Below are 13,734 nucleotides of genomic sequence, written 5' to 3' on the forward strand. Positions count from 1 at the left end.
GCGGTAAGACATGCGTCTCTAGGGTCAAAAACACCATCAAAGCACACGTCAACCATTTGAGTCTCGATTGTGGCTCACCGAGTGTTCAGGCTGGCTTGGTCGACCACCTCAAGACCTTGGGGAATTACCCCAGGGATGGCTTCTCACACCCGGACCCTCGCATCGTTAGAAATGACGACTTGGCCTCCAGCAGTAGCCTCGTGAGTCGAAGCGAGGAGATGATGTCAAAGCATCTGTACACGGCCCATCAGCGAGGCGGGGAGGAAAGAAGGGTCGTTCTCGCCTATATTGGTTATATGTAACTTTCGGGACAACATACGAGGTCCTGGAGAAGCTGAGGGAGGACGAAGACGAGCTAGTGGGGACAATGCACGACTTCCTCGAGGGGAAGCTGGATGACTTCGATACCTTCGAGGCTAGGGACCCCGAGATACGACATTCGATAGCGGACAGGGTGGCATGCTTTCCTCCAGGACAAACCTCTGACGACCCTCGGCAAATCAAACACCCTACCCACGGAGAGTGATGTAGGGTTGAAGGTGACGCATTGGTGGGACTGGTGGAGGGCTTACAATGGCGTCTGTGCGACCTTCCCTCCTTATCCCGTCCGACTCGTTGCATCCGAGTCCAGTGCGGCCGGCAGTCTAGCGAGAAAAACCGGTCAAGATATGTCGCAAATGCAATGAGCCGGGTCACATAGCTTCTCATATCCAGTGCAGCAGATGTCTCGAGACAGGACATATGGTTAAGGACTGTCATGGCAAGGAGATGAGAAAATGCCAGAAATACGGCGTACAGGGACACTTGTCGTCAGGTTACTACTTCGTTAATACACTAGGCAAAGTAAATGTCGGCCCAAAGTTAAATGGTCGCAAGCAGAAAGAAGTCAACTCGGAATTCCTACCACTGGACGAGTTGGAGGAGGAAAACACCGAAACTGGTCAGCCGGAAGGTTACTTAGGAGTTGCGGCCACCGACTCAAGTCCCCACCCAGCCGTGGTTGGCAACTATCGAGCACCACACCCTCATGGGACATGCACCAAGGGGTAAATATATATACTGACATGCTTGAGTCTCACCGGAACAATCTTTGATCGCTGGATTCTTCACGAACCTCGGTTATTTAATAGAACTGACCTAAACTCTGCTTCGGAAGACGCGATGGACACCACTGGTGATTGGCGTTGAGCTCCCTGTGAAGCAAAAGGCTACACGTAAACAAAGAAAAAAGGACTTAGCCAGAGAAAAAGAAAAGTAAAATGGCAAGGCCAACACAACTCATGCGACCTATGCGGAAGCAATAAAAAGCAGCTGGATTCAGAAATCCCGAAAGCCCACACTGCTTACATTGATGCAGAAGGTCGTTCACTCTATGTCTCCCTACCGGCGGCCTACAAGGCCGACCGTGACCTGTTCTACACCTTAAGGCGACACGTTCCCTCCAACGACAATGCGATAAAAGACATTTTGTAATCTGGTACTTCGTACTGGATATTCACATACAAGGACGCTCTCAAAGCCCAGGCTGCCCTTCAGAGGCACGCTGGGGGAACCCTCGCCGGTAACACGCCTTTCAAGATTGAACTGTTTGGAACAAGATCCAGTTCAACAGTATGGGAGATTAACGGAACGACGCAGCAAAAGCCTAATTTAAGACGGCTATCGATGAATGCGTAAAGACTATCAGAATCCCGGATTACGCACCCCCTACCTATGACATCAAAAGGCGCTATGAAGAACGGGAGGTACTCGATATAGGAGAAAGTGGCAAGCCGGGGACGACTCAGACAGGCGACGGAATGTACTATATCTTATGGTATGGTCAAATGGAGTATGCGGGGAAGAATCTCTTCTTGCCGGGGAGGCTCCCCCGAGTCAAGACGCCAATTAGAACGAAAGGGAAGAAATGTCTATTATGCAGCGGGGAGGTTCATTCAATGAGGAAGTGCAAAACGCCTCCCAAAAGTCTGACTGTGCGCGACTGGCACCCCGATCTGCTCACCACCCGGCATACCACCCGCCGTAGATCCCACGCCTAGAATAGCAACATCGAATGCAAACGGCCGCCGCGAATGAGGACTACGATGTTCTGATCGAAGCAGCATGTGCCCAATGATGGGATGATAGGACAATTTGGAAATGAATATGCTTTCACCATGGGTCTCAACCACGAGCGATATCATCAAAGTTGACTCTCGAGAAACCTGTCAGGAGACTCCAATAAGCGAGAGCTCAGAATGATCAGCATCACGGCTTTCTTGGGCAGGACTAGCATGACTTACAAGCCAAAATCCAGCAAATTATGTGGACGATCTCTCTAAACACTCCAATGTTGCCTAGAATGGGAAAAACATCAAGAAAGAAACGTTTCAGGACGTCCAAGAATTTCTAGTATGGTCAGATGAACGGATCTGACGTAGGAAAAGTTTAAGCTATAACGCTATTGAGAAAGCAGATAATGCGTCTGCAAATTGTATATATATATATATCGACGAAACAGCAACGCCCCACAGTCTCCCGATAACAATTGTGCCGATCTAACGTCATGAAAACCACGGACCTCGACCATCAAATCCAAGGATTCGCTGCAACTTGTGGCAGGGATGACTCGCATCAGGTGGCACACTATGAAGATTTTGAGACAAGAAGACTAGACGCAGCTCCGAGAATCCTGCAACCAAGCAGCTGACCAAGCTTCGAACATCCCAGCCTCAAGCCACCAGAGCCCAAATACCAGGGAAAAAAGCCAAGGGTTCCTATCAGGAATACGTACCCAGGCAACACAACATCCCAGCGGAACCACCGATGACTCCACAGAACCATGTCTTCTATGATACGAGTTGGCCCGTCAAAAAGAAACGCCACCTTGCGTCCCTGCTTATATGCTGTCTATTCAGAACGCGAAGGACGCTAGCGAGAATTACGAGCCTTCTCTGGGCCTCTTCAGAGCATGTCAGCCCCAAAGACGTACCAACTTAGATTTTGGTTAGTCATTAGTCCTGATTGTGCCAGAGATCCACTCTTTCAGGTTTTTAGATAAGTGGCATAACTGGAAACTACGAGTCTTCTTCAAATATTGGCCTTACAATCAGGAAGTCGAAAGTGAGATGGGCTTCCCGTATCTAAACCGAAGTCGAGACATTGAACTGTTCATCATATCAGAAACGCAACGAAGTTGGCTCTGGCTTCTTGTGGTGGGCATCTTCCGGCATAGGAGCATAAACTCTGTTGTCGACGCAAGAGCGAAGTCCCTTCGGGAGCTCATACCGCTAGGCTCCGCAAGAAATACGTGCTAGATGACCAAGGAGAAATTTCATGGATTGGAAGAATCAAAGAGAGCATTCGCTTTCCAGTACATAATGTCAGAGCATTTCCAGCGCCTTGCAATAGCTGTAACGAAGCAAGTTCAGAAAGCTCAAGAGGAGGACGTGGTGCGCGATCATCGACGAGGCCAACCAGCTTTGGCCGACGTCAAGGATGAGGATTTGCGGGACCCAAGTGTGAACAAGGGTCATAAATATATATAGAACTGAATGGAAGTGAAGGCGAGCCCAAAGCGCCATAAAGTCTTCAGTCGGAGAGGAAACAATGATTGAAGTTGCCCCAAGACCCTGCAATTTTCCGCACGGATATCTGGAGTTGAGAAGAGTAGGAACATTGCCTACTCAATGAGCAAGAGAAAGAAAGGTGGCTTTCAAGACAATTGGCTTGTTTTGCGTGAGCGAGTCTACGCAGATGTCAAATTTTCTGCACGAGCTTGCTGTGTCTCAAAGACAGCGACAGAAAGGCACAATGAGCGTTCTCGGGCTAAGGCGAACACGATCTTTGGATGCTTTCTCCTAGACTACCTGACAGCTATCGCTTTCCATTGGACTCGAACCCCTCTAACTGGCAACTTCTCGAGGAAACGGATTGGCAAGGTACCTTATGGAAGACAACGCGACAACGCCGCTTTTGAGCCTAACCGAGTGTCTATGATTTAGATCTGGAGTATCATTAATAAAACTTGAGGGATATCACAGAATTCTGCTCCAGAAGTAACCTCTCTTTGAAAGACTGAATGGCAAAGATATCGCCAAGGCTGAAGAGAACGAGAAGCTGAGGCAAGAGGTTAAATTCATAAAAGCTAATCTGGTCGAAAAGACCACTTTTCCCGTGAGGGAAAAGTCGCTACGATCCAGAAAGTTGATCTATATAGACTGTCAACAATGATAAAAAGCGCAACGAATGACCTTTCGCGGTGGATGAATGGATCGACGGGGTGTCAGACCCCAAAGACGCCAGCACTTATGGAAAAATTGCTCGGAGAAGTCCAGCATCCTGGGGAAGAACAAGCGACAAGAAGAAGGAGGATTTGGACCATGAGGACATTGTGTTGCTGAGATATGAATTGGGCACTGTCACACGAAATGATATCGTTGAACCACAAGGCATCGTGAAACGATCTGTCGATGAATGTATTCAAAACGAGGCTAGCCGAGTGGTGGCCAAATATCTGAGCATGAGCTGAAGGACAAGGAAGATCATGACTGATAGATACGTGCATCGCATTGATCACTGGATGTTTATGGACGAGAATAGAGATATATCAATGCAAATCATTATCATTTCGTGCCCCTTTTCTCACCAAGAATGCAGGAGAAAGCCAATATCGAATTGTTGTGAGCAATTTTTTTCTTCTCCGCAACAGGGTGTCGATTCCCTTCTTTTCTTTGCTCTATACTTTATTTAGCTTTGAGAAATGTCTATAGAGCTCCTGAAGAAGCCTAATAGAGAAGTCTCACTCAACTCTAATCCTCCCTCCCACACTTGCAATACTGATTCCCTACAGCATCCCCACCGTGTCATTATACAGTCCCATACATTACTATCTTCTTTCCCCACCACCACCTAGTTCCGAAATAAGGCACATATGCACCCCAACCAGTGCGCGATTAACGAAGAGTGGAGTTCTCCCTCACCCCTCGCACACGCAACTCATGCATGTCTCGCCCGCCATCCCCCCATCCGCGACAGCGTCTTTGCGTGCACGCGCCGAATCGCGTCCACCAAACACCACCATCCTTCCCCTCGTTCTTTCGGTTGTTCGGCGCTCCAACGTCTATTTTGTTAAACACCGAATACATCCCATATCATGATGAAGCCTTCGAAGCACGGCTTCCGCCTCCGCACTGCCCTACCTTTAATGCTGCTCCCAAGCTACACAGCCGCCGCCATTTCCTCCCCCTTCCCCCTACCCACTTCCAACTCGACCAACCCCTCCCCCTACCCCTCCCCTGCCCTAATCCCCGACATCGTACCCAATCCCGACCCCCGCTTCTCCTACACAGTAATCCCCTCCCTGACCCCCCTCCACAGCACCCTCGAAGCCTACATCCTAGCAACGCAAACACTCTCCTACCTCTCGAAACTTGATTTCATGGCGCCGGAACCAAGACGGGAGTTTAGTTTTCGATCCGTTAGTATCACTATTACCACCACCTCCCCCTCCAAAAACGGCACTGAGGCAGGGGACGATGGGGCAGGGGTAGAAGCAGGAGCAATCCCACGCTACCTCCTCGTATGGACGCTCGCACAGGCAGTGGGGTTCTTCCACGGGCTGGACGCCAGGCAAGGGTTGGTGGAATACGGATTCGTGCCTGAGTACGACGGCGTGGCGAGGGGGGAGGTGAAGTTTCGCCAGATGCGTGTTGCTACAGTTGGGAACATGGCCGGGAAGGGTATGACGGAGAATGGGACCATCAAATCCACCACCGCCACTGCCGCCGCCGATATCAACATCACCGCGCCCAACAACACGATAGCGACAGCAAACTCCAGCAGCGAAGAAGTAGGAGAGCCGCACATAACCACCACAATCCTCCCCCTCCCCGCGCCCCCCGCCCGTCCCCTCCTCCTCTCCTACCGCGACGTGCTGTACCTCCTCTCCGCGGTGTACAGTGTAATCGCATCGGAACCGCAAAGTGAAATAGCCGTATCGCGGCGTTTCCAGCCAGATGGGTGTCCATTGACGCTATATGTTGCGATCGCGGACCCAAGGCGGATCGTGGAGCCGCCGTTTTTCACTATTGCGGAGGTGGGGGTTGCGATGGATCGGGCTTTGGAGGAGGGGGTGGTGCGGGGGTTGTGGTGCCAGGTTAGGGTTTTGGTGGAGTTGGTGGGGGACGGGGAAGGGGAGGGGGAAGGGGTGGAGTTGGGCGGGGTGTTGATTGTGAGGGAGAGGGTGGTGGGTGGGGGAGGGGTTGTGGGGACGGATTGAGAGGGGAAAAGGAAAGAGAAAGAGGGACGATGGGATGTTTTTGGTCAAGGAAGACATGATCAATTCACGCGATATGGGTATCTCGTAAGCACGCACGCACGCACGCTGTCTATATCAATCCGCAACTCCCTCCTACTCGCCATTGAACATACTCAACACCCGCCTCTCCCTCCCACAAACCCTCTCATTCGCGAACCCCCTCCACCTCCCCAACAAATCCGTCTCGGCCATCCCCCCACTCTGCAACGCATGGCTGAAATGCGCCGCCAACGCCCTCGTAGCAACAAAGACCTGCTTCTTCATCCGTCTCGGCGCATCCATGGTGAAAAACCACTCATCATTCCAGCCCTCCGCCAACCTTTCCCCCCCGGCCCGGCAAATTCCAACGCGCGCAGCATATCGTCGGAACGGAATGCGATGAAGTTGATGTTCATGTGGTGGTACATCATATTCCAGGTTCCATCGGGCCCGCCGAAGTCGTACCGCCACAGCTCGTCGCGCTCGATGTTTTCGAGGAGGGAATAGTGCTTCTGTGCGGCGTGGGTCCAGTGGGAGAAGTCTGGGGAGTATTTTGCATACGCGGTGTGCCACATGGGTGTTAGAGGAAGGAGGGAATCGTCGCGGAGGGGGAGCCAGCGGTGGTGATGGTAGGGCGAAACGTATTCCGTCTCCGAAGGCTCTTCGTAGCCGCCGTCTTTAGGGTGGCCAGGTAATGCGGTGCCATCTAGAGGTAGCGGGGCGGAGTATGTCGGGAGTTCGGAGGGACGCCAGGAGTAGGGCTTTGGTGGGGTGGAGGGGGCGGTCGGTTCGGGGAGGTAGGCGTGGATTGCGCCACGGCCGCGATGCATCCAGCCCATTTCAGCACTATTGATTAGATTTGCGGAGACGAGGAAGGCGTCTGGGTGGTTCACGAGTTGGGTAACCATTTCTGAAATGGCATTTTCGGAGAGCCAGGCTGTGTCGTCGTCGATTTTGAAGTAGATGTGGCCCGGTTCAAGGACTTGTTGGTAGAGGCTGAAGAAGACGGCGAACTCGTTGCCGATGACATTGAGAGGGATGCCTTTGTATTCGTCAACTTCAGAGACTGCACTATCGATCCAGGCGATATCGTCCTCATTGTGTGTGTTGATTGCAAAGTGGACGCCATCTAGCCATCCGCCGTTACTAACGAGGTTTTTGCGGAGGTAGCAGTCAAGGATTTCCAGGTTTGCGCGCCGTCCAGCGGTGATGAGTGCGAAGATCTTGACGTCCCTCGGTTTTGTGTGGGCCGAGTCGGGTTCGGGGGTCGGTTCAGGCTGGGTGAGACGATCTACAGGCCTCAAGGAAGATGAATTATTTGGCAAGGTGTTGAACGTGTTTGCAATGCTTGGCGTGGAATATGTGAGGCAGAGAAGTAGTATTGAGACGATGGCAAGGGCGAAGACAATGCTCCTGCGCCATCGTACACCTGATGTCTGTAGCCTCTCCAGAGCGCCCCACTCTTGTAGACTCCTTCTCCACCGCACAGCGTAAATGCCAGCTACTGTCGCATAAGCTTCCATCTGCTCTTGAATCGTAGTCCCCTCGCCTCCGGATTCGAAGAAATCCTTTGGCTCCTCCTCTCCGAGTATTGTAGATGAAGACGAGGAGCTTTCGCATGCATCGGAGCTCCTTCTTGTAGTAGTATCTGAAAAGTCGTCCATGCTGAACAGCACCGCTATGGTTTTGACAGAAAAACCAAATGAAGGAAACAAAGAGAAGTCATAGTTGATCAAGGTAAAGTCATCAGGTGGGAGATCCATCTTACCTTTAATCTAGTCAAGGTCTTTGAAACCGATACGGGCCGCAGTCATAAATTTGTTGTACCTAGGACAATAATGCCCGGGCCAACAAGGTTGGCGGCAAAAGGTGAGCAAAATGTCTGACAATGTTGATGGAATCTACCGCGCCACAGTCCTATACATGTGATGACCTTCTTTCCAACAGCACCTACATTTACGAGAATCGGGCCATCAAGACCACTGTTTCGTGGTCGGAACATCGTACTGCATTCGAGAAGGTGGCCATTTGAGGCTACAAAGCCTCGTATGAGACTCTACGGGCGGTCCAATCTCAGGCAGAACAGCAATGAATGAGTGCCTTGGGCGGCTGGTCATGCGCCTAATAACAGGATGAGCCACGCGGTGAGACCTCGACTCCCAGAATAACGAATGTTAATTGTGGCGGGATTCCCAAGCAAGTCAAGTCTGTGTTGTTGGGCTGATGGGCTAGAGGCGAAAAGGGCATTTCCAGGCTCGTTGGTGCGACACGGCACAGCAGCATGGGCGATATAAGCCTCCTTTGCTGACGCTGACACACGCTACTGCTGCACCACCAACGTGGCCTGTGTCGGACTATTATCCGACATTAGTGGAATCTATCATAATAGATGAGAGCGTGGCGGGCGTCATCTGATCACGAAGCTGCTTGCGTGGGCGGATTGTCGTATGATGGGGTGACTGTTGACCTGACGCTGAGTGGTGAACAAGCATCATTGATATAATAGAATAACCCAAAGTCCATACGAGAATCCCGTATCGTCCTCATGACACGAAGCAGGTCCTGTTGATGCAATAGAAGGCAAAACAATGGTGAATCGTCGCAATCTGCGCAATTTCTGCCTGAGAGCGCAAATGATCGTGGTGCCAAGACTGAGTGCCGGGCATTGAGTGTGCTTTACCCAGGCCAATGAGATCTGCAGAAAAAGAAGTAAGCAAAATATGGCTTCACACCTACAACAATTCGCGACGAAAGCAGCGTTAGGCAAGGGCGCATTGGCGTTGTGTTACGAGATCAATTACTGTGTAATTCAGCCCAAGTACATGAAGACGGGCTCATGCAATATGTTAAATTACAGTCTGCGGCGCTGTCTAGGGGTGCATCCAGCCTCTTGAAAGACAAGAGAAAAGAAAACAGAAAGATATCCCTGCTGATGAGACCCGCAATCAACGACACTATGGCTTCTCTTGACTCCAGTATCACCTCGCTAAGAACTGCAGCTGCACTTCACTGCTCGACCACCCTCTCGCACCTCCCATTGACATCGCTGATCAACTCCAACAATTAAACCACCCTCTGTCTATCCCCCCTTACTCAACTCCCCATTCCCGCTCCTCCTCTCCTTCCCTACCCTCAACTCACATAAACCTCCCCGACCCCACTCAGCCCCCCATCTTGCACCAAACTGCCCTCGCCCACCCAAAAATAACTATACCTCTCCACGTCCGCATGACCATCCAACCATGGCAGCACCTCTTTCAAAAACCCCTCCTCGTCCCCAAAAGTCGCAAACTCCGTAACCCACAATGGCAGCTGGCGTCCCTGATACACAGCCACCTCCACCGCCTCACCCACATGTTTCTTAAACTTGTCGACATCAGTAGCCAGCGGACACCCTTTACGGCAACCATACCAATGGATCGGCACGAAATCGATCCGGCAGGGCTGCGGCAGCGTTTCGCACTTGGCCAGAAAGGCCTTTAAGTACGGCAACCCTTTGGGCTTACCATCATCACCAGGGGCAGGGCGGACATTGCTAACAGCGGGACTGCCCAACTTCAACCCGTCCTTATGCGGCGGCGTCGACGTGGCGAAGGGCATCATGTACTGCGCAAACCCTTGCACGGCATCGGTCACGGAGATATTGGCCTGGTCAGCGAGATCCGGTTCGTTGAAGGACATTAGGTACATTTCGCCGTCTGCGCCCGACGGCGAGGAGGAGGTGGTGGAAGAGGAGGCGAGGGCTTTGTGCACGTTGTCGTCCCAGTCGGAGGTGTGTTCGGCGCGGAGGGAGTGGAGTTCTGGCACGTAGGCGAAGCGGGAGGGGAGGGAGCGCGGGGAGGAGTTCCAGTTGTAGCCCCAGGTTATGGATGTGTGGGGGGTGAAGAGGGAGAGGGAGCCGGATGGGGAGTGTTCGTTGTAAGCGAGGCCGCGCTTGGAGCCGAAAGGCGGGTTGAGGGAGGGAGCGGAAGGGGTAGCGGTGGAGGTTTGTGGGGCTCGGGGTTTGGGGTGATGGGGGGTGGACGTTGTGATGGTGAGGAGGGTCAGTGTTGTGAGGAGGAAGAGGGGAGGGAGCATTGCGAGGAAAGGTGCTGATAAGTGGGGCTAAGGAGATTGAGAGCGAAGTCGAGAAAATGAAAGATGCTCCGACGATATATGAAGGCCAGACGGAATGTCAGGAGTGGAGGCTCCATCTTGTACTGCCGTCAACAAGAGGTTTGTCATCGTCCAATTTACGAGGGCTTCATAAGCCAGCAGACTCTAAGCTATCTTTTCTATAACTAGCTCTCAGAGTCTCCATGTGAGTCTGGAAGCATATATGGCCCCACGAAGCCATGGGCAAGCTGAAAATGACAAAGGTGCTCTGAGGGCGGAATGAAGAAAGTTGGACACCGAGAGCCTTAGACGTGATGCAGTAACCTTTGACAGGCATTCTAATTACCATAAATCCCACTCATATCGGCCGTAGTAATTCAAGGATGCCTTACTGAGCCATCCTCGGACCCCAATATCCGAAAATTCGATGTTTCGTGGCTGATGATTCACGTAGGCACAGCACCGCAATCTCCGACCATGGACACATTTCTTCATGTCGCCCATCAAAACATCTGCGTGCATCAATTTATCAACTTCACCATCACTCAGCTCCCGCTTATCGCCAGATACAGATCCATATCCCCTTTCCGTAAGGCATGTTTAGGCATCAGGAAACTTCTCAAACATCCACCACCCAGTCACCGGCTGCATCGAATCCAATCCCACATCACCACTCGCCAAAGCCTCACCACTACTCCTACACTCAATACCCACAGACCCAGCAATCATCTCCGCCTCGAACTTGCCCCCACCATCACTCACCGAGACCGGAACCTGCAGCCACCCCGCCGCAACACACTTACTATCCACCCTATGATACCTGACCCCATCCAGTTCCAAATTCTGCTCAACGTGCCTCGTACACTTATACCCACCCTTATCCTCCACAACATCCCCAAAAACGCTCTGCTCATAATCCTTCTTCTCCATCTCCAGCCGTGCGCGATCATACAAACACCTCCCCTGATCCGTCCAGAAACAGAAGGCCGCAATCCAGCCCGAATAGCGCGTAAAGCCGCTCCCACTCTTCACATCCAAGACTCTCTGCCAAAAGCTGAGGACCTCCCCACTCTGCGGCTCGTCAAAGCTCAAGACAAAGCGACGGATGACAGGTTTGAGCAGATCACAAAAAGTGGAGGGTTCATCCCCAAAAGTTTTCAGCTTGTCCAGTCTCGCGTAGATGCGCTCATAGTCATCCTTCTCGCCCAGCAGCGTGACAGACGGCAATCCACACATCACAGACGCGCCATAGCTAAAGAACTTCTGCATGGTACCCATCATGAGGATGGACGCCACCACCCTATCATGCTCCGTCGTCGTCGAAAAATCCGGCATGATCCAATCCCTCAACTCGGCATCCACCACATTGGCATCAATAAGGCCCGTCATCTTCTTCGCAAAATCGCCAAAATCAATCGTTTGCCTCGTATACCCGGCCGGATATTCGATCTGCAGGTGTTTCCTGCCCTCATGGGCGACGAAATGGTGACGCACCGCTTCGCTGTTAGCGTTCACGAAGCTGCTGAATTGGGTCAGGATGGCGAACCAGACGTCTTCGGGGCGGAAGGTGAGGTGGCGGTGCTGGCTGTAGGAGTGGACGATGGAGTTGACGAAGCCGTTGCGGGAGGCAAGGACGTTGGTGGGGATTTGGTGCGAGTGGAAGGATGATTGCAGTAGTTCTGTGCATTTCCATTGAGTTCGGGGGGAGACTTTCTTGAGGAGCCCGAGCGCGTCTTCTTCGAATGCGTCTTTGATCACGTTGGCGCCGTGGGGGGAGGGGCGGATTGACACGGGCATGTTGTTGATGAGAAGGCGGGGGAGGTGTTGAGGAGATCGAAGTGGCAATTTGAAGTAGGCTGTGACTAAGGCACTCTTCAATGTTCACTAGGTAGCAAAAAATGGTATACGAGGCAAGCAAATCTCGAGCTCTTTTCGCGCGGTTGCTATAAAAGAACAATAAGTGGAGATCACTTTGACGATGACCAAGTGATATATCAAGGTAAATCATGAATGTACCCCTCCTGCTGCCTAACGCCAAGACTTGGCCCTGCAGGATCGGAAGGTACGAAAACACCAGTCCCTATCAAAATCCTCTTCCCTCAATTCTACCTTTGATATTACTCGATAAGATGCCTCAAGAGCGAGCAAAAGCTCGCTGACGATGATTTGCCCCGAAAGCCATGAAAAGAAGGGACGTATAACTTGGCCAATGCAAGTATCAAAGTGAATCGACAGCTCATATAACTTGTCTTCCACAGACAACATTCCCAACACCATGATAAGAGACCTACAAGCCACTTCTCTCTCTAGATTAGACAACACATTCCCAACACATTAACTCCGCTCCCTCCGTTCCTTTTTTCCATCCTTCTATACATAACGCCTCCCCTTCTCCTTCTGAAAAGCAAAGCAGTCCTCCCAAAAACGTCCGCCCCTTCAAACGCCGGGAGCCTCAACCCTCCCGTTTGTTGGTTTGAAACACCACAACCGCCACGCACGGACACGGCTTAAAATCGGTGATCAGCCACTAGGGCCACGATGGTGGTGGTGGTGGTCATAGCTTTTCCGGCTGGGTATCAATGGAACTTCGCTTGGGCAGAGATGAGACGAGACGAGATTTTGATGGGAATCTTGAGAGTAAGTAATGGGTGGTTATCTCACGAGTTTGAGGAGCTTCTTCAACGCAGTGTCATTGTGGAGAGCTGAATTACCTATTTGATAATCAAAGTAATATACCGACTATTCACACCCCCCCCCTCCCTCCTCCCCCCTCCCCCCTTAACCCCTCAAAATAGCAGCCAGCCCAAGAGCGCCCTCCACAAGTTCCGCCCCTATACCAGCCCCCTCCGCCGCACCCACAGCCGCCTCTCCTGCCCCAACGCCCGCAGCCGCTCCCTCTGCAGCCCCCGCTCCCGCTCCCTCTGCAGCGGTGCCCGTCGCTGCTCCAGTGGTACCGCCGCCGTTGCCGAAGCCCTGACCGGCGGCGTCGGCGAAGGGGCTGTTGGGTCCTGCCACCTGCGGGAGTTCGCCTGTTGTGTGGTAACCTTCGGGGGGGTGGTAGTCGGGGAGGGGGTTTGCGTTGGGGATTGCGTTGGGGACAGGGTTGGCGATGGGGAGGGGGGAGGAGGCGGTGAGGTGGAGGAGGGCGAAGAGGAGGGAGAGGACGGTGATTGGCCTGTAGAACATTGTTGTGTTGATGGTGGTGGTGGTTGTGGGAAGGTGAGGATGAAGAGTTTGGCGGATTGAGGTAGAGATGCTGGAGTTGTACTCGATATATGATGACAAGTTGGGTGACTTCCGAGATGTTACGAGAAGGTGTGTTCGTCTACTGTCGAAGGAGATGATCAGATCTGAGAAAGATT

The 13,734-nt window shown here is 52.2% G+C and overlaps 4 protein-coding genes across 4 annotated transcripts; 1 reads left to right on the plus strand and 3 right to left on the minus strand.

Moving 5' to 3' along the window:
- Positions 1 to 3,359: 3,359 nt before the first annotated feature.
- Positions 3,360 to 4,231, plus strand: KY384_008868 (uncharacterized protein; the record flags this gene model as incomplete). Its single annotated transcript, XM_044817355.1, has 3 exons — positions 3,360 to 3,500; positions 3,648 to 3,968; positions 4,199 to 4,231. The coding sequence occupies 3 exons, from the start codon at positions 3,360 to 3,362 to the stop codon at positions 4,229 to 4,231; spliced, it is 495 nt and encodes a 164-aa protein (XP_044664508.1).
- Positions 4,232 to 6,558: 2,327 nt separating this feature from the next.
- On the minus strand, positions 6,559 to 7,941 carry KY384_008869 (uncharacterized protein; the record flags this gene model as incomplete). Its single annotated transcript, XM_044817356.1, has 1 exon — positions 6,559 to 7,941. The coding sequence occupies one exon, from the start codon at positions 7,939 to 7,941 to the stop codon at positions 6,559 to 6,561; it is 1,383 nt and encodes a 460-aa protein (XP_044664509.1).
- Positions 7,942 to 9,409: 1,468 nt separating this feature from the next.
- KY384_008870 (uncharacterized protein) lies at positions 9,410 to 10,354 on the minus strand (the record flags this gene model as incomplete). The annotated part of the gene is made up of 1 exon (XM_044817357.1): positions 9,410 to 10,354. The coding sequence occupies one exon, from the start codon at positions 10,352 to 10,354 to the stop codon at positions 9,410 to 9,412; it is 945 nt and encodes a 314-aa protein (XP_044664510.1).
- Positions 10,355 to 10,972: 618 nt separating this feature from the next.
- KY384_008871 (uncharacterized protein) lies at positions 10,973 to 12,169 on the minus strand (the record flags this gene model as incomplete). Its single annotated transcript, XM_044817358.1, has 1 exon — positions 10,973 to 12,169. One exon carries the CDS (start codon positions 12,167 to 12,169, stop codon positions 10,973 to 10,975), a length of 1,197 nt encoding a protein of 398 aa, XP_044664511.1.
- Positions 12,170 to 13,734: the final 1,565 nt, after the last annotated feature.

Source organism: Bacidia gigantensis (assembly GCF_019456465.1).
Source record: "Bacidia gigantensis strain McMullin 20006 chromosome Unknown scaffold_268, whole genome shotgun sequence".
NCBI lineage: Eukaryota > Fungi > Ascomycota > Lecanoromycetes > Lecanorales > Ramalinaceae > Bacidia > Bacidia gigantensis.